At 37.1% G+C, this 21,733-nt stretch overlaps 1 protein-coding gene across 1 annotated transcript; it reads left to right on the top strand.

The window, feature by feature from the left end:
- The first annotated feature begins 14,585 nt into the window (after nt 1–14,585).
- Nucleotides 14,586–20,829, top strand: LOC103998685 (protein PHOX1). Its single transcript, XM_009420231.3, has 3 exons — nt 14,586–17,281; nt 18,034–18,279; nt 20,318–20,829. Exons 1-2 carry the CDS (start codon nt 15,385–15,387, stop codon nt 18,150–18,152), a joined length of 2,016 nt encoding a protein of 671 aa, XP_009418506.2. The 5' UTR covers nt 14,586–15,384; the 3' UTR covers nt 18,153–18,279; nt 20,318–20,829.
- The last annotated feature ends 904 nt before the right edge of the window (nt 20,830–21,733 follow it).

Here is a 21,733-nt window from a genome sequence, read left to right as displayed (position 1 = left end):
GAGGCAATCAATATATGTGCGGCGATGTAAGAAAGAAGCGAGAGACACGGGGAAGAGAAGCGTCCCCCACAACGACACGGCGTGACCAGACCGCACGAATGGGGTCGTGCGAACAACATTCTCGACCGTTGGATATGAAAACTGTTGCTTCGAGATAAGCAAACCATCAGAATCAACGACGACGATTCGAGGTTCGTCGCTCTTGGGAATCTGCCGGTGGTCATCGGAGACAACACAGCATTGGAGTTCAGCCTTTCGGCTTGAAGATTCGTGTGTCATTCGCATCCTCCGGCGTTGTTTGGCTCTAAGATTCGTGACGTATAAGAATCCAACGGCGATACGCTTATCCGCGTACGTTAAGCGTCAGTTCGCCCGCACCTTACGGTAAGCACCTTTTCGTTTCTGTAACTGAGAGGACACTGAGGTTATAATAAGAAATAAACAAATAAATACAACAAGAATAATTATTACTAATTAATTAAATTCCCTTTAAAATTATCAAGCAGAGAATCATCATCATCTGCTTGATAAATAATTTCTCATATATTTTGGACTTCCCACAGGAGAGTGAAGGAAAAATAATCTAAAAGCCATTGTGGCAGTAATGGCATGGATTTCAATCACAAAATGGAAAAAAATCTTCTTCTTTTTTTTTTGGGTCAAGTGAAAAATAATAAATCATGGAGGAGGAGAAGAGGGTGAAGAGGAATCTCATACCATTGCAGATGGGCAGAACATTTTATGTGGTAAGACAGGTGATTAAAAGATGCTGATGGAATCTGCTACAGTAAGTTCAATTATCACTCTCCAAGAATAAGTTTGCATCAAAATAGTGGACCAAAGAAAAGGTGCTCTCAAGTTAATTTAATTATTTCTGTATTTTTGTTTAAAAGCTTTTTTCTTTCTTATTTTTGTTGGAATGACCATAAAAAATTTATCAAAAGTGATTATAATTGTGCAAAAATTATATATATATATATATATATATATATATATATATATATGCATCCCTTCAAATTATTTGATTTTATTTTATCTTTGTAAAATAGAACAGCTTGCGTATATATGTATATATGTGAGTTTATATATTTTCCTTAGTTGATGGTCATTTTACTAAGCATAGATACTTAAATTCTAGTCGAAGATAATACACTTTTTAAACTTTATTATGATATTATTTTTATATTATTATTTTTAAAATTCAAAGGCGTCACCGATCACCATGATGGAGAATTTCTTAATTGCTGGTCATATATTATGCTAATTTTTTAAGGTTTAAATATATATTATATAACTTTAGGGGAAGATGTCGATGGTTTGGAATGTCTAATCAGCCTGACTCATTTGATTCTGTTTTCATGAAAAATAGGGGAGGGTTTCTTCGAACAATAAAGAGTTGAGGTAACTATTCAATCAAATGATGTTGATCATTTTTTTTATTTTTTTTAATAAATAAATATAAAATATTTTTATAAAATTATGTTTAATTTTATATGTGATAATTTTGTTAAAATAGTTTTACTAGTTGGTTGGGGGTCGACTTATATTTAGAGCCTTTAGACATGAGAATTTGATATGAATGTCAATTTACGGGATACCATTTTAGATCTCAAAGTGTGAAATGTTTGATAGAAATATTATAGAGCCTGATGAATATTTTTTGAATATTTTATATTTATCAAACTTTTATTGAATGTAAATAACACTATATTTGGTAAAATATTTTATATTTTACCAAATAGTTAACTCAAAACTCTTTCTTCAAACAAGAAAGAGTTTGAGGTAAGTATTCAATGAAATGGTGTTGATCATTTTTTTTTATTTTTTTAAAAATAAATAAATAAATAATTTTATAAAATTATGTTCAATTATATATATGATAATTCTGTCAAAATATTTGCACTAGTTAGTTGAGGTGGACTTATATTTAGAGCCTTAGAATTTGATATGAATGTTAATCTACATCGGATGGTATTCTAATTAGGATATACAATTTTGAATGGTATCACCCGGTACGAGACAAAACATATCGGTCCGATGATATATCGATATGTGGACCGCTTGCTACTGGATGAATCATGCTAGAGTGCTATAGTAATATATTGTAGTAGTGTTATAGTGCTATAGTAAGAGGAAATAATTTGATAAACCCTAGTGTATCGTTCGATACGTCAGTATCATACTATACCAAGTCAATCTCGAAATATCAGTACGATACAGTATTGTATACCTTCATTCTAACTATTAAGTTAGATATGAAAGTAAGAGTAATAAGGTTTGACCTCGTGTGGATATTTTCTAATCAATTTATGGTACCTACTAGCATGAGAAATAATTTATAGAGTATGATGAATATATTTTTAAATATTTTATATTTAACAAATAATACTATTTAAAAACTCGATCATAAAATCATATCCAATATGATGAAAAAAATTAAAATAATATATTTTTTTATTGATTAAGATGTAATGTGTCGAATTTTGATTGAACGTGAATAATTTTACTTTCACTATTTAAAAAATAAAATCATGTCCAATATTATAAAAAAAAACTCGAAATCAGAAATGCAATCAATATTTAGTAGTGAGTAGGGATAAAAACAGAGCCAAAAAGACCAAAATAGAAGACTCAGTTCCTCAAAACTTTTTTGTTTTTTTTCTTCTTTTTCGTACCGTAAGCTAATAAAAAATTAGCTGTCAGAAATGTTGTTCTTTAAAGAAAACATCTTCCTTGAAGGGAGGTAATAAAAAATATATTTGATATATCTTAAGCTAATAAAAAATGTGCTGCTACCATCTTCTTCGACTGCTAATAAAATTAGCTGCTACCATCTTTTTCGTACCGTAAGCTAATAAAAAATTAGCTGTCAGAAATGTGCTGCTACCATCTTCTTCGACTGCTCAACGAGGAAACACGTAGCAACATTGAACATAATATATTTGATATATCTTAACACTTGCCCCTTTATTTTATTGGCTCCATGTCAACAAGCCATTTATATTATTCTAAATTATATATATATATATATATATATATATATATATATATAGGAATGTCTAAAACTACATATCCATTAATTTTACCTACTAAATCTATTTTAGATTTATTCAAATTTAATTAAAAAACATGTTCAAACAACTTAAGTGAGTCGCATAGGTTTAATTATTTGATAAATCAGATATTATTGTTTAGAAGGAACTGATTAACTATATACAAATATTTGAACTTGTTTTAACATTGATTTGATTGCCTTTTCTTTTTGTTCATGTTCATCTTAGACTTATTTTTTTGATGCTTATACTGGTCCTTTGTTTATGACCAATATAATGTTTTATAAACGATGTGAAATCTAATACTGAGTTGTAAACACATCAGCAAGTGAGATGAGCAAAATATTAATTATTTTTATAGATAATGAGGGGTAGTTGGTATAATTATCGTAAAACATAATAACAAATGGAATATAATTTTCAATACAAAAAATATGAAATATTTTTTCTACTGATTATCTCAATATCATGATTTATGTATTTGTAAAAAAAAATAACTAGTGTTCCTTTATCTGCTTTTTTTTAATCTTTGTAAATAAATTTAACCTATAAATCAAAATAGGAGGTTCCCTCAAAACAAAACTCTTTTTTTTTCTAATTATGTGTTGCAAATTTTACTCTTATCAAAGAGAAACAAGAAAACAAGTAATAAAAAATAGAAATCTAAGCGATAATTCATCTTTGTATGCATGCATATGAGCTAATTATATATTATTTTTTATAATTAATTATATTTGGTATTCCGATGTCTATATTTTCAAAAGTTATATTAAGATTCATATACTTATGAAAGTGAAACATTTAACTTATTATTCCAACAAATTTTTTTTAATCTTATTAAATTATATTTTTAATATTGTATAAGGATCTTAATGTTATACTTTCGTAAGTATATGGATCACAATATAATTTTAGAAAGTATAATAATTAAAATACTAAATATAACTAATTATAAAAGATAATATGTAATTAATCCACATGCGTATGTAAATAAGATGTGATTCTTACATAATTTTGCTATTAGATATTATATAGAAATGATCAATACATCCAATATAAAATTCATCACAGCAAAAAAATCTTACTTCTTTATTTTTTTTATTTTGTAAAGATTTGTGAGGATTTTTTCTGATTTAAAGACAAACACCACCCACTGCACTCAGTGATATCCAAAGATTGAGATGGATCCAAGCAAATTGAATCTCATAATATCATCAATTTTATGGAATTGATAAGATTTGAGAGGACAATAAATCTATTTAAAATTTGAGTCGATAAGATCATCCACCTCACCTCAAATTAAAACGAAAAGAAATCAATATGCAATGATATAATTGGTCCAATAAATCATTCTTTAGATCCTATCTCAATGTTAACCTATTCCAGAAAGCAGTTTTTAATGAAAGGGACAAAGTAGAGTGTCCTTTTTTATTATTGGGCCAGTGAAGATAAAACCTTACAAGGATTGGATGGTGCCCAAAATGTCACTTCCTGAAGAACACGATCGGAAAGGCACTCCGAACGCCGTGGACGCCACCGATACAGTGGTTGGTGGCGTGGTCCAAACTTCTTTGTGGGGAGCTCGAAGTGACAGAGAGAGTCGGATAAAGCGACGCGGGTTCATCGCCTATCACTAATGAGACAAACCAAAGGCTGCCTTTTGTCTGGTCCCTATCCACCGGTTGCAGCCGCACAAGCTACTCCACACTCTGCAAACCCAACGAAAGAAGACTGACGCTGCGCTGTCTTATGGCACAGAATGATAGAATTCATCTCTTTCCAACGATCATTATTCATTGCTTTGCATCCCATCAATCACTAAGTTTTCTCTAATCGATCTCGCAGTTACGTCTACTATGCACTAAACTGTTGGGCTGATGGCCCATATTCAACCTACGTGGGTTTTAACAATCTACAGCTCACACCCCCTCTTAACTTAACCTTAATTAAGATTAGGGGAGTGTGGTGGCTATATTTTAGATGCAGATTAAAGCTATAAAAAGGCAGCAACGAGGCAGATCTTTGTAGCCACGAGATTCCAAAGAGAAGAAGGAGAACAAGGCAGAAAAGGAAGAGAAAGAAAGGAAAGAAGACAAGGACAACACAGAGAGACTGTTCTCAATCATCTAGCAGTGTTCTCATCTCAGGTTATATCAAATCTACAGTAGGCTCTTGCTGTGATTACTTGGGAGGTTTTAGATATTGTGGGCAGTGACGTGATCCTTGTATCCCAGTTATTCTCTTGTGGTTGTTGCTAGGGTTTTGGGTAAGAGATTGAGATTTGTACATTCATTATTCTCATAGTGGATTATCTCTAGTTTGCCCCGTGGTTTTTACCCTTCACATTAAAGGGGTTTTCCACGTATATCTTAGTGTTCTGTTTGATTGTGTTTCCATTTTATTCCGCTGCATATTTTGGTCTTCTAGTATTTGTTCCTATACAAAGGTTATTCCTGTTTATATCCCTATCAACTGGTATCAGAGCGGGGTTTTGGTGATTTAATTTTTGTTTTTGAACATGGAGGCCAGTAATATTTCTCGCATGATTAGTTTGAATGGAAATAATTGGATGATATGGAAACTAAGAATGGAAGATCTCTTGTATTGCAAAGATTTGTATGGACCTTTGCAGGGGGATAGTGCAAAAGCTACAACTATGACAGATGATGAGTGGAAGAGGTTCGATCGAAAAACAATTGGGTTTATTAGACAGTGGCTTGATGATAGTGTCTTTCACCATGTTTCTACTGAAATTTCTGCATATTCTCTTTGGAAAAAATTGGAAAGTCTCTATGAAAGAAAAACAGCTGGCAACAAAGCTTTTTTGATCAGAAAACTTGTGAACCTAAAATATAGAGAGGGTGCTTCTATTGCTGAGCATTTGAATGAAATACAGAGTATTACTAACCAGTTATCCTCTATGAAAATGTCACTTGATGATGAGTTGCAGGCATTATTACTTCTTAGTTCATTACCAGAAAGTTGGGAGACACTGGTGGTTTCCCTCAGTAATTCTGCACCAGATGGTATTGTCAATATGAGTCAAGTAACAAGCAGTTTGTTGAATGAGGAGTTGAGAAGAAAGAGTTCAGCAACATCTCATAATGATTCATAGGCACTTATCTCAAAGAATAGAGGAAGGTCAAAGTCTAGAAGCAGTTCACGTATGGGTAGGAGCAAGTCAAGATCAAGAAAAGATATTGTTTGCTATAACTGTGGTGAGAAAGGACATTACAAGAACCAATGTAAGCAACCTAAGAAGAACAAGAAAAAGGGAAAAGAAGTGGAGTCTACAAAGTCAAAGGATAATACTACAGTTACAGTGCAGGGTGGTGATTATTTGATTTTGTCTCCTTCTGATGATATTTTTTCTTGTGTGTGTCAGGATCTTGAGTGGGTGATTGACACAGGTGCTTCTTATCATGCTACACCTCGGAGAGAGTTTTTTGCTACATACAGGTCTGGAAATTTTGGTGTTGTCAAGATGAGCAACTATGGCACAACAGACATCATTGGCATGGGTGATATCCATTTAAAGACCAACCTTGACTGCAAGTTGGTACTTAAGGATGTGAGGCATGTGGTTGACTTGAGGCTGAATTTAATTTCAGTTGGAAGACTAGATGATGAAGAGTATGAAAGCAGATTTCACAGAGGGCAATAGAAGCTCAGTAAGGGTTCTCTTGTTATAGCTAGTGGAAAGAAATGTCATACTTTGTACAGGTTGCAGGCTAAAGCTTATGGTGAGCAGTTAAATGCTACAGAGAAAGACTTCAGTATGGAGTTGTGGCATAGGCGATTAGGACACATGAGCCAGAAGGGGCTGCAAGCTCTTTCCAAAAGAGAGGTATTACCATATCTCAGAGGTATACATATGAACCCTTGTATTGATTGTTTGGCTGGTAAACAACATAGAGTTTCATTTGCTAGTGCTGCTTTGTCTAGAAAAATGCATGTCTTAGACCGTGTTTATACAGATGTATGTGGTCCTTTGAGGACAAAAACTCCTTGTGGATCTGTTGATGTTCTTGGTATAAGTGGTGCACTTTATTTTGTCACTTTTATAGATGATTTTTCCAGGAAAGTTTGGGCTTATGCTTTGAAGACCAAAGATCAGGTTATTAATGTCTTCAAAGAGTTTCATGCGAAGGTTGAAAGGGAGACAGAAAGGAAATTGAAATGCATAAGATCAGATAACGGTGGTGAGTATACGGGATTGTTTAATGACTATTGCAGGTCACATGGGATCTAACATGAGATGACAGTTCCTGGTACACCTCAGCATAATGCAATTGCAGAGAGGATGAACCGCACCATCATGGAAAAGATCAGATGTATGCTTTCACAGGCCAAGCTACCCAAAAGGTTTTGAGATGAGGCTTTGAGGACTACAGTTGATGTGATTAACTTATCACCATGTACAACCCTAAATGGTGATGTTGCAGAGCATGTATGGTCAGGGAAAGATGTTTCCTACAAGCATTTGAGAGTGTTTGGTTGTCGTGCATTTGCACATGTTCCAGATAATGAGAGGTCCAAGCTGGATGGTAAGTCTAAAGAATGTATTTTTCTTGGTTACTCACATGATCAGTTTGGTTACAGGCTTTGGGATCCAGAAAAGCAGAAGGTGTTCAGGAGCAGAGAGTTGGTCTTCTTTGAGGATCAAACATTTGAAGATTTGAAGAAGAAGGCACCAGCCAAGACTTCTGCAGAAGGATTAGCAGATTGTGACCCAGTTATTCCTCCAGTATATCAGGGTGATGGGGGAGATGTGCAGGAAAATAGTGTAGAGCCTGATGTTGATTTACCTGCAGGACATGTTGAGCAAGAAGAAGTAGGAGAGCAAGTTCCCGCAGAACCTCAGTTGAGAAGATCTTCTAGACAACGTCAACCTTCCAGAAGATACTCTACAGATGAGTATGTGATGCTTACTGATGAAGGTGAACCAGAGAGTTACCAGGAAGCAATTGAGAGAGCAGAAAGAGAAGTGGTTAGTTGCTATGCAGGAAGAGATGGATGCTCTTCAGAAGAACTACACTTATGATTTGGTGCTGCTACCAAATGGAATGAAGGCCTTGAAGAACAAGTGAGTTTTTAGGTTGAAGACTTAAGAATATTGTTCTCAACCAAAGTACAAAGCTAGATTGGTTGTGAAAGGCTTTGGTCAAAAGAAAGGTATTGACTTTGAAGAGATATTTTCTCCTATTGTTAAAATGTCTTCTATTCGTGTTGCTCTTGGTATTGCTGCTAGCCAGGACTTGGAGGTTGAGCAGTTAGATGTGAAGACAGCTTTCCTTCATGGTGATTTGGAGGAGGAAATTTATATGGAGCAACCAGAAGGCTTCAAAGTCAAAGGTAAAGATAATTTTGTCTGCAAGTTGAAGAAGAGCTTGTATGGGCTAAAGCAAGCTCCAAGACAGTGGTACAGAAAGTTTGATTCATTTATGACAGAAAATGGATACAAAAGAACGGCTTCAGATCATTGTGTGTACATCAAATGGTTTGGTGAGGATTTTATTATTCTCTTACTTTATGTTGATGACATACTTATTCTTGAGAAAGATATGTCTAAAATTGACATATTGAAGAAGGAACTGAGTGAGTCTTTTGCAATGAAGGACATGGGGCCAGCAAAGCAAATACTGTTAGGATCGAGAGCACTAAGAGGGGGGGGCGGGTGAATTAGTGCAACGGAAATCTTTCAGCGATTAAAAACGAAAGCTGCGTTTGTTCAATAAAAGCGATTTCGATGTAAAAGCCGATCTTAAGATTAAGCGCAGTTTACGCAGTTTGCGTCTAAACGCAGTTTGCGTCTAAACGCAGTTTTATGTCTAAACTCAGTTTTACGTCTAAACTCAGTTTACGTCTAAACGAAGTTTGCATCTAAACACAGTTTGCACCTAAACGCAGTTTGCGTCTAAACTCAGTTTACGTCTAAACGCAGTTTGCGTCTAAACACAGTTTGTGCAGTTTACGTCTAAACGCAGTTTTACGTCTAAACGCAGTTTTACGTCTAAACGTAGTTTTACGTCTAAACGCAATTTGCGCAGTTTTAGAAAGATTTGAACTTAGAAACTCGTTCGTAAAAGCACAGAAGACAGTTTGCAGTTATAAATGGAATCAGAACGTAAACGTAAACTGCAATGTAAAGATCGTACGAAAACACCGATTTACGTTTGAATGCAGATTCAGAAAAATCAAAACTTAGAGACTTGTTCGTAAAAGCGCAGAGGGTAGTAGCTATGTAGGAGGTTTGCAGTAATGATAAAGTGCTCAAAGTAAAAGCAAACTAGAGATTTAGAGTGGTTCGGTCAGTCTTGACCTACTCCACTTTGGCTTCCTCCACCGACGAGGTCACCGACGTCAACTAGAGGCCTTCCTTCAATAGGCGAAGGCCAACTGCCCTTTTACAGTTTCACTCCTTTTGATGGGATCAGGAGACAACCCTTACAGAACCTTTCTCTCCTCTCTTTACAACTCAAGACTTTGAAGAACAGAAGGAGGAGAACTTAAAGGCTTTTCAACAATTTTGAGCTCAAGAATCACAGAGAAGATCAAGATTTCGGTGTAGGTCTCTTGCTCTTTCTGTGCTGAATGGGTGGGGTATTTATAGGCCCCAACCCAGTTCAAATTTGGAGCTCAAAACGATCAAATCCCGGAATTCCGGGATCAGGCGGTTGCACCTCCTGACTGGAGAGGTTGCACCGCCTGGCAGAGCTCGAAGACTGAGCCCAGGCGGTTGCACCTCTCTGTCAGGGGCGGTTGCACCGCCTGAGTCTGGCTCGGAGACTGAGCCCTAGGCGGTGCCACCTCTTGACTGAGGCGGTTGCACCTCTCTGCCAGAGCTCGAAGATCGAGCTCAAGCGGTGCTACCTCTCTGTCAGGGAGGTTGCACCGCCCAGTCTAGCTCGAAGACTGAGCTCAGGCGGTTGCACCTCTTGGCTGGGGCGGTTGCACCGCCCAGTCTAGCTGGGAGACTTAGCCCAGGCGGTGCCACCTCCTGGCCTAGGCGGTTGCACCTCCTGGTGCAATCAGGGTCCGAATGGTTAGCTCCATTCGGCCCAATTTCAATCTTTTCAAGGGCCCAATTGCCCCAAGATTAAGCTAATGGGATCACCTCCCATTTTTCAACTTAATCAACGTGCTAACTACGATTAAATCTAAGACAATTTCTGCAGCTTTGCTCCGATGCGTCAATCGCTTCTTCCGGCGAACTTCCGTCGATCATCCGATGAACCCTCGGTGATTCTTCTGCGGACTTCCGGCAAACTCTTGGACTTTGCGACGATCCACTTGGCGAGTTCCGACGAGCTTCGCTTGGCAAGCTTCTGGACTTCTCGGATCTGTTCTCGCAGAACCTCCGATGACCGTCCGAACTTCCGTCGAACTCTTGAACTCCCAACGTGATCATGATCTTGACTCCGGCGCAACTCATGCTGCTTGTCTAACTTTCATCGTAGTTAATCCTGCACACTTAAAACAAAACTTCGATCGAGACAATTAATCCTAAGCAATTTAACCAAGTTGTCCGGCATGTCATTGGTCCCTCGACGCTTCGTCCGATTCTTCGGCGCATCGTCCTCTCCTGCAGCCTATTGCCCAATCGGCCAGTTGACTCTGCAACTCCGATATCCTTGGCACAATACCCGCTCTTCTTGGCCCGATGCCCGAGTCCACGGCCCGAAGCCTTCTGTCGATACGTTGACCGATCCACTGGCCCGACGTCCAATCTTCTGACATGTTCCTTCGGCATAACATGATTTTCCTACTTTAATTGTCTCATCCTGATCGAAGCATCCTGCGTCACTCAAAACGCAGATTAAATCATAAATATATATCAAGTAGTTTCATCATCAAAATACGAGATTCAACAAATACTAGGCATGCAAATTTCCCGTGATAGGAAAAACAAGAAGATTTGATTGTCACAGGAGAAATACATCGAGAAGGTATTGGAAAGATTTAGTATGAGCAATGCTAAGCCAGTTGGTTCTCCTCTTGCAGGTCACTTCAAGTTGTGCTAAGAACAGAGTCCGTCAAGTGATGAGGAGAAGGAGAAAATGCAAAAGGTTCCTTATGCTTCAGTAGTTGGAAGTTTAATGTATGCAATGGTATGTACGAGGCCAGACATCGCATATGCAGTGGGTGTTACTAGCAGATTTCTTGCAAATCCAGGCAAAGAGCACTGGGCAGTAGTGAAGTGGATTTTTAGATATCTCAGAGGGAGCTCTAAGGTTTGTTTAAGCTTTGGAGGTGGACCACCTGTGTTAACAGGTTACACAGATACAGATATGGCAAGAGATATAGATACGAGGAAGTCTACTTCAGGTTATGTACTTACTTTTGCAGGGGGAGCTGTGTCATGGCAATCCAGGTTGCAAAGGTGTATTGCTCTCTCTACCATAGAAGTAGAATATATTGCTGCTACAGAGGTATGCAAAGAAATGTTATGGATGAAAGAATTCTTACAAGAATTGGGGCTGAAACAGAAAAATTATGTGGTGCATTGTGATAGCCAGAGTGCCATCCATTTGTGTAAGAATCCAATGTTTCATTCCAAGTCAAAGCATATAGATGTCAGATACCACTGGATTCGAAATGTATTTGAAGAGAAGCAGTTGCAGCTTCAGAAAATTCATATAGATGACAACGGAGCAGACATGTTGACGAAGACCTTACCAAAAGAAAGACAAGAGATATGCCGACAGTTGGTCGGTATGGCTTCACATTGAGGAGTCATGGGACAGCCTCCCTTATGGGCTGAAGGGGGAGGTTGTTGGGCTGATGGCCCATATTCAGCTCATGTGGGCTTTATCAGCCCACAGCCCACACCCCCTCTTAACCTAACTCTAGTTAAGATTAGGGGGGTGTGGTGGCTGCGTTTTAGATGCAGATTAAAGCTATAAAAAGGCAGCAACGAGGCAGATCTTTGTAGCCACGAGATTCCAAAGAGAAGAAGGAGAACAAAGCAGAAAAGGAAGAGAAAGAAAGGGAAGAAGACAAGGACAACGCAGAGAGACTGTTCTCAATCATCTAGTAGTGTTCTCATCTCTGGTTAGATCAAATCTACAATAGGCTCTTGCTGTGATTACTTGGGAGATTTTAGATATTGTGGGCAGTGACGTGATCCTTGTATCCCAATTATTATCTTGTGGTTGTTGCTAGGGTTTTGGGCAAGAGATTGAGATTTGTACATTCATTATTCTCATAGTGGATTATCTCTAGTTTGCCCCATGATTTTTACCCTTCACATTAAAGGGGTTTTCCACGTATATCTTGGTGTTCTGTTTGATTGTGTTTCCATTTTATTCCGCTGCATATTTTGGTCTTCTAGTATTTGTTCCTATACAAAGGTTATTCCTGTTTATATCCCATTATAACCATCATAATGTAATTCCAGCTTCGGGGGAAGTTAGCTCATTTTTTTATGTAAGCATAAAAAATATAATATTAAAAAAAATTAAATTTAAAATTAAAATTAAATAATAATAAATTAGATTTATAATACATATCTTTAAATATCATCTATAAAAATCTTTATCTAATCAGTAGAGACATCGTCTTTGGATCGAAAAATTATAATAATATCGATCTATAAAGAAAACTAGACTCGTCTTTTACTTTTTTTTTTTTTATCTTTCGTATACGATCGATGAATTAAGTATGATAAAAAATGAGAGAAGAACTATAATTGAAATAAAAAAATATATGTAATCACTCAATAATATCTATCATAAATTTATATTTTTATCTCGCATTTAGTTCTTAAAAATTATTATTTATTTCTGAGTATAAGTAAAAGATCTAAAATAAATAATCAGAAAATTTTATCTCAAATATATGTCCAATGTGCAACCATCAGATTCCAGCTTCAGTTGGCTCAGTTTCTTTTAAAAAGTTGGTGGGAGCCACCATAGGAGCAAAGGATTAGTGCCACGTACACATCGAGAAGAAGTGCCACGTGGCAGCGGCAGCTTTACCAATACCACGTGGCTTGCACTTAATAAACATATCAAAATTTCATGAATTTTAGGTTCTATACATCACCTTATCTTAAGAAACTCTCAATTTCAGAAATTTACTTCTGAAAGTTTCAACATTTATTCCAAAACAAATTCTTCAATCACGGCTTTACCGAACAAATTTTTAATAACATGATCAACACACCGAAGAATAAATTTTTGTATGACTCGAATGCTTTACTTACCACATCTTTCGGTGTTGACGTAGATGTAGAACGATATCGGAGGAGAAATAGAAGACAGCGATATGCGCACTATCCAATATCTCACCTCCCTTCTCTTCGTCATTTTGGCGTTAACGCACATGCCTTATTGTTTTACCTCATCTTTTTTCTTATCATCGATGTTCGGATCAATGTCGATAAAAACAACCATCGTATCATTCTCATCGACTATAACCACCCATAGTATTATTGTTCATCATCATCATTTAAATTATCATTTTGTTTATCATTTTTATATCATTCATGCACGTGTTGTCGTGTATTGTATCTTTTGTTGTTAAAATCAACAACGTTAGGATAAGTGGAGTTAAATATTTTATTTTCATCATTATAAAAATTTTAATATAAATTTTTTAAATTTAAAGATCGAAATATTAAAGCGGTTTAACTACTAATTAGTTATATATATAGAGCCACAATAACGCTTTAAAAGGGCTGTAGTGAGGTGTTGGCCCGTCATTGGTTGGTCAGACTTAGGTGTTGTTGGCCCGACCTCGACGTGGTCAGGATCGAGCTCGAATGTTGTTGGCCCAATCTGGCCTTATTTTAGGTGTGGGCTTGGGCCAATGCAACTCGACCGCATTCTCAAGCCTATCGGGTTCGGATTGTGATTGGGTTATTATAGTTTGGATCCGGAAGCGATTGGCTCGACCTGGACTTGTTGGGTGTGTCATGGGTGCATCGCAAATGTGGCAATCCGAGATTTGACCACCTTATCTAAGTAGCAATTTTATTATATTTATGGCACCATTTTCCCTTCAAGCATCAAGACACAATTAGTGTGGACACAACTAGATTTTCCATAGATGAAATAAGATGATGTGAGAATACGTTTCAGATTGATAATTAAGGAATCAAAATAGTATATTTTTTTAGAAAATTGTCAATAACAATTACCAATTAAGACCTATAAATATTGGCTTCATTTATGTAGAAATGAGGTGCTATAAATAATTATCGATCACCCTCTAAATTATACTCGATGTTCGGGTGTTGATTGTTGCATATTGATTTATATGTGATAATTTATTTTTGTTATCCTGTAAAATTTTAATATATTATAAGGTTATTATTTATGGTTGTTGATGTATAAGGTTGTCATTTAGTAAAATATTAGATATTATATATATATATATATATATATTTATATATACAATGAAGTGGACAAAAAAGACTGCTGTCTTTTCGTTCCATGAATGGTAAAAAGAAGTCAACATAACGTGGAAATAGAATAATAGTCAACCCGTTTCTTTGGCTATTTTTGGCGTTGACCCCCAAAAAATAGGGAGTGGAAACGAGACCGCTCTCCCGCTAGGATACGTGATCGATCCCAAGGCCCCGGAATAGCGCAAGCGAACCGGTAGGGGAAACCTTTCCGTGCCGACTTCTCCAAGCCTCCCCACCCACCCCCGCACGAAGAAGAAATGGTTCGATTGCGTGTGGCGGTGTTGAAATGTCGAGATTTCGATTAAGAGGAGTCGAGAGTTTTGGTCGGCAGGAGGAAGGTGAGGTTTTTTCCAAGTGATTTCTTCGTGGCATAGATTTCCTCAGAAAAAAAACGCTCGGTCGAATTGAAAGATCCGATCTTGGAGAAGGAAGGCACGGAGGAGCCATCCTACAGATAAGTTATCATATTGTTATTGTTTGAATGAATTCTGGCTCTTCCCTGAAATTTGTGTGAGAGCAGTTTGGTCTCTGGGTGCAAGATTAGGTTTTTTATTGGTCCGCAGGGAGTTTCGATCAAATATTCTATGGCAATTTGGGTTGTTAAATTACTTCCAGGAATTTTTAGGGTGTTTCCGGTTCATTAGGGAGGGAAATATGGGTTCTTTGATACTAGATTAGGATTTTCTAGATCTTATTTTGTGGAAAACCCGTTTGTCCTCGTGAAATCCCATTTTCTGCCTTCTTCAAGCATTGTCTATATATTTTGTTGCTTATTGAAATCATTGAACATAAGAAGCAAGCAACTTTGAATTTGAGAACAAGCTAGCTATTGATTGTTCTTGTGAAGAAGGTTCAGATTGTGTCTCTTTGTCCTCTAAGAGAAAAGGAGAGAGAAAATATTGAACTTGATAATTGGAAATGGGTAAGCCAAGAGGAAAGAAAAAGAAGAATTCGGGAGGTAAAAATGGCACAGAATCAAAACATCCCAGATCCAATGAGCACAACCCGAAAGTCTTCGGTGAGGGAACAACAATTTTTTTGGACATGGCACATGACATGAAAGAGGAAGGCAACAAATTATTTCAGAAAAGAGATTATGAAGGGGCTTTGCTTAAATATGAAAATGCTATTAAGCTGTTTCCCAAGAACCACGCCAACATAGCGTACCTACACAGCAACATAGCCACTTGTTATATGCAGATGGAACCAAAGCAGTACCACCGAGCAATCAAGGAATGTAATCTAGCACTTGAGGCATCACCCAAGTACAGTAAAGCCCTCTTGAAAAGGGCTAGATGCCTCGAGGCTTTGAGTAGATTGGATTTGGCATGTAAAGATGTTGATGTTGTCTTGAATTTGGAGCCTAACAACATCACAGCACTAGAGATATCTGAAAGGGTAAAGAAGGTGATGGAGAAGAAGGGCTTCGTGTTAGATGATAATGCAGATCTTTCACTAACGGAAGTTGTAGCAGTGAAAGAGAAGCTAAAGAAGAAGAAGAAGAAGAAGAAGAAGAGAAGCCACAAGGCTGAGGAGAAGGTGATCACAGAGGAGAAACACATTGATGTTAAGGAACAACCTATGTGGGTGGTGAAGCTAGTCTTTGCAGAGGATATAAGATGGGCCCAGATACCAGCTAACTGCAGCATGTTACGGTTAAGGGAGACCGTTGGTAGGAAATTTCCAAGCTTAAAGGCCATCCTTATCAAGTATAGGGATAGAGAGGGTGACTTGGTGACAATCACTACATCTGAAGAGCTAACGTGGGCTAGGCAATCTGCAGAACCACAGGGTTCAGTCCGACTGTATTTAACAGAAGTTAGTCCTGAGTGTGCGCCATGGTTTGAAGATGCGGAAACTAATTCTTCTTCGACAGTGCAAGGAACAAATCATAATGTTGTTGCAGAATATCATAGCATCATGAATGATGAGGAGAAGAGTTCACCAACTTACGTTGATGACTGGATTATACAATTTGCTCACTTATTCAAGAACTATTTGGGTTTCAGTTCTGATTCATATGTGAACCTTCGTGAGCTTGGTATGAAGCTCTCCTCTGAGGCAATAGAAGATACCATCACTAGTGAAGAAGCCCAGGAAATTTTTGAACTTGCTGAAGGGAATTTTCAGGACATGGCAGCACTTGCATTGTTTAATTGGGGAAATATTCATCTGTGTCGAGCAAGGAAGAAATTATTCTTGTCAGAAGATGCTTCCAAGGAATCAATACATGAAAAAATGAAAGATGCATATGAGTGGGCTCAAGATGAATATATTAAGGCTGGAAAGAGATACAAAGATGCCCTAAAAATTAAACCTGACTTCTATGAAGGTTTTCTTGCACTTGGTCTGCAACAGTTTGAGCGAGCAAAACTTTCATGGTGTCATGTTCTCGGAAGCAAGGTAGACCTAGAGGCCTGGGCTTCAGAAAAACTCATCGAGTTATATAACAATGCTGAGGATAACATGGAAAAAGGAACAAACATGTGGGAAAAAATGGAGGAGCAACGGATAAAGGAACTCTCTGAACTCAAAGATGATAAAAGCCTCTTGGAGAAGATGGGTTTAGATGGTTTTTTTAAGGATCTGTCTATGGATGAAACAGCAGAACAGGCTGCTAACATGAGGTCTCAGATAAACAGAATATGGGGCACTATTCTCTATGAACGGTCTGTTATGGAATTTAAATTAGGTATTCCCATTTGGGAAGAGTTCCTTGTGGCAGCTGTTGAAAAATTTAAACTAGCCGGAGTTTCCCCTGTCGACATTGCTGTTATAACAAAAAACCACTGTGCGAATAGAACTTCCCAAGAAGGTAAGTATTTCTAATCAAGATCATGCATCAAATTAATTTTTTCCTTGTCAAGGATGATGGAACATATTTTAGACACTTTAATTCTGCGGGTGCAAATTTTAAAAGGTTTTCTCCATACTTGAAAACGGATCTCCAGTTCATTTATGTGATATGATATGTTGCTTTTGTGCATTCAAATTTATGAAACACATTTTTCCTTATTATTTTATGCTTCTTTGATTTTTGCAAAGTTAATAGGTAAAGGTATAAGTGCCACAGTACAAGTAAAACTTTGCAATAGCAATGACACATTGGATTCATAGACAACCAGTCTCATGATCTTATACTTAGTTTTGTACTGAGAAATAAAAATGCAATTTAACCTCACAATATTGCAGTGTTAGGCATTGACAACCACTCAACTGAAACTACTACAGTAACAAGGATCTTCACCTAATGTTTTGTGCTAATTCACACACATATGGTATATGCATGGAGGTCCAAACATCTCACAAGTCCTTGGATAGCGTTGGAAGTGTTGCTTAAGATGTCTCAACTTGTGACCTTGGCACCTCATTATCTTCTTGTCAGATCCATTTAAGCTGCTACATTAATGGACCTTGGCATCTAGATGCCTCATTAACATCTTCTCATTCTCCATTCATCCCAAAATGACCTTTAAGCACTTACAATTTACAAGCGCCTACTAGAAACCCTGGAATCCGCTTTCAGCAGTGCTGGTTAAATTGCTAAGTTCCTTTCCTTTATTACAGGGTCAACCTTCATGATTGAGGAGATAGTGCAAGCCTGGCATGAAACTCATGATGATAAAAGGTGGATGATTGGTGTCCCATCTTTTCGGCTTGAGCAGTTGTTTCGCCGGAGGGTTTGAAATTTGAAAGTTGCATCATATTTTAGAAAATTTATGATATATTGTTACCACCAGCAGTCAGAAACAATGAGCACTGATGAGAACAGTGGAACATATTTTAGGTGTCTGTTGTCAGAGGTGAACATAGGTAATCCTTTGGCTTTGTCTTGATATTTAATATTGCTAAGTTCACATGTCTATTTTATTTTTATAAATTGTTACCTTAGTGTATAATCTGCTGTTGCAGTGTACTCTTCTGAGGGTATCTGCTCTCCACCTTCTAGAAGAGTTGATCTTATTCTTTACTTAAATTTTTATGTTACCACCGTACAAAATAACTTACATCTTGAGAATTCTTATTTGTCTTGTATCATGTCATTTGTTGAAAAATTACATTTCATGCTGGGGAAACCAATAAAATCTTAAGGGAACGAACTTAACGTGTTAATGCTGTAAGAGCTTATAAAGATGTTTGATATACTATATTGCTTTTCTAATTTAGTGACATCATAATTTTGTAAAATAATAAAATGAAGCACAGTTTATAGAATGATCAGGGTGGTCCTTTTGGTAGTACAACCTTGGAGAGATTAACTGCTTGGAGTTCAACGTTCTCAAGTAATTCCACCTTCTAAGTAGACTACAACTGTAGAAATGAATGATGATGCCCTTAGCAGGTAGATGGGGGAATACGGTATTTTCATCGACCAGTATTTAGAGAGAGAACAATGTCTAAAGTGAAAATGCCACATCAAATTCAGATCCTAATGGCCGGTCTTATCTTATAATCAGTTATGTTCATACAAAACAATAGGTTTTCCAGCATTTCTGAATTATTGACTTTTACCAACTTATAAGTGTAATATATTTTAGCAATTTTATATGGGATTAATGGTAGCTATTATGAATGTTTTATGATGGCCAACGAACATTTGTAAGTTTTTATTCTCTAAATTATCGATCTTATGCTTTTCAGTTGTGGTAGAGACTCTCAGTCTTGTGAGCCTTCTGCCATATGCAAACATAACACTGTGGTTCTTATATTGACTTGGCAGTTAAATAGCCCTTGAAAAGCATATTGTCTGTTCCATAAAGAATTAAGAAACCAAACAACCTATGTGTAGCTTCTTCATGAATGGACACTGGTGATGCCCATTATGGTTGCACAAGCTAGTGTTTCCAGGAATCTGGAAATATGAATCATATCTTTCCATCGAGGGTCATATGAAGCCATCTAATTAGGCAATTTTGTGAGGCCTCCAACTACTTCATCTCACAAATATATATCCACGGCTTTGCCAAAAAATTAACCTTGAAATATTGACAGATGGATGAAGACTATTGTTGCTCTTATTAAACTCTATTAGTTCCATACATAGTTGACCACAGCTCTACAAGAATCAGTTTTATTGCTTTAAGATAGTTCTAGTCATAATGCTGCTTTATTTTTCATTTATTCGGGACAATGCGTTAGAAAAATATTAGTTATTATAGTTTTACTAAATGTGTTAATATAACTTTCTTTCTCATGTTTAATGCAACTGATATCATCCACTCATCTTCTAGGGTAGCCTGGGCCATGGAGCAGTAAGAAAAATATTAGTTATTATAGTTTTATTAATTGTGTTGATATCACTTCCGTTCTCATGCTTAATGTAACTGATATCATCCACTCATCTTCTGGGGTAGCCTGGTCATGGGGCAGTAAGAAAACATTCAAAGAGAAATTAGTAGAATCTGCGCTTGTAGCGTCATTTGCTCTAAATGATGGTACACAGATGAAAGTTTAATTTTGGGTGAACATTACTTATGTATCATTTACATATTTAGCCATGGATGATGTAGATACACTTATAAGCCATCTATTGCTGTAGAATGGCTTTTAACATCTGTTAGTGCTTTAATTGACATGGTTGTTCCCAAAGTGACATGAATACTAGCATAATTGCTTCAAATCCATTAGAATGAGTATGTGTACCTAGTGATTGCCCTACAAAATGCACATCTACTTAACTATCCAATGGGCAGTGCAATGGTCCTTGTTGCATCATGAATTATTTTCTCTTTCTATTTTGCTATATATGGAATTATTAGAAAGAGTTTTTTAGTATTCTTGCTTAAATATGTGGTGTGTGTTTTTTTCACATTTGTCTCTCATTAACAAGAAACCATTGCTGTCCCTACAGGTCTTCTGCAGCATGGCTGGTTCAATCCTAGTTCTTTCTCTTTCTTTTTTTGTGGAGATCATCATTTGCATTCAACTGGATGAATTATATGACCTGTTTGATGCTGGTTGGTCATAAAAAAACTATGCCCTTGATTGTGTTTGAGCTAGCATTAATTCTTTGAATAGGTTTCAGAAGGTTTTCTTTTTGCCTTCCCAGAACATACAAATACATGGTAGAGTTTGTTGTGTCAGTGAAAGATTGTGATTTGAACCCATCAAACTGTGATATGGTCATTTGTCACTGCTTCATATCCATCCTTCACAAGTTTGTCACTGATCCAGATCAGCATATACCGAACTATATTTATCGGTCTGATCAATTATTTCGGACGATTTGATCCGATTCCCTTAAAATGTTCAATGTATTATGTGTTGGTATATCAATAAAAATCGTACAGTACAGTACAGAATCTTTGTACAAAGAAAATTCAGAACATTTTAGTATACAGTGGAGAATCTTTGTGATGTTTATTCTTCTCTTTGTCATGAACAGTGTGTGGAAGCCACAACCCAACTCAAATCTGTGATGTTGGTTGATGAGGCATATTGCCGGTCCATATCCGGATCAGATTTTCGGGTCGGACGATGCCAAATCCGATCCGATAGCAAGCGTTAGGTCGGGTCCACCGCTGCCCTTTCCACTATCGTCTTTTGGGAAGCCCGCGAAATCCCCCGCCGCTAGCTTTTCTCTTCGATGGGAGTCGCGAGATTCTTGTGCGTCGCCTTCGCCTTACTTCGTTCGATAATCTCTTTCACAGCTCCGTCTCGACCGACCAAATCTTCACGAATCCCAGTCGGTATTCTTTTCTCTACCCGCTGCTCTTCACGAATCTTCCTTTGCTTCTCCGATGAGCAAGCGTTGTCAGTCGTTTACGGCCTCCGCCCTCCTTTCGTTTGGATTGCTGGTTCTAAGTTCAGATCTAATTTATGCACCGCAAGATGACATTAGTAACACGCCTTCTGAGATTTACCTGTAAACTGTATGTTTCTGGTTTGTTTCTCTTTCATAGGTTAATTGAAAGATCAAATCTTTGACGAGACTTTTCATGGTAACGTTATGTCGAATTTAGTGAATGGTAGCTTATTGCTCTGTCTCCTATCTAGAGTCGCCTAATTTATATCACAAAAGTTGTTTCTCGTAGTAAACTTGTGAAGGCTTCTCTTTTGTCTCAAGTTTGGTGTTGAGGTATAAGAAGCTTCAGTTCACCTAAGAATTTGAATTTTGATATGTCAAGTAGCCAGTCTTGTATCTCATGGAGGCACCTTTTGGGCGTGTCATCCAGGGGTGACCTTGAGATGTTAGTGATGCAACTTTCTTGTTGATGTCATTTGGTTCAACTAATTCAAGTACGTTAGCATTTATGTGTTCCGCCTA

Source organism: Musa acuminata, chromosome BXJ2-9 (genome assembly GCF_036884655.1).
Source record: "Musa acuminata AAA Group cultivar baxijiao chromosome BXJ2-9, Cavendish_Baxijiao_AAA, whole genome shotgun sequence".
Classification (NCBI taxonomy): domain Eukaryota; kingdom Viridiplantae; phylum Streptophyta; class Magnoliopsida; order Zingiberales; family Musaceae; genus Musa; species Musa acuminata.
This window is presented reverse-complemented; position numbering and strand designations above follow the sequence as displayed.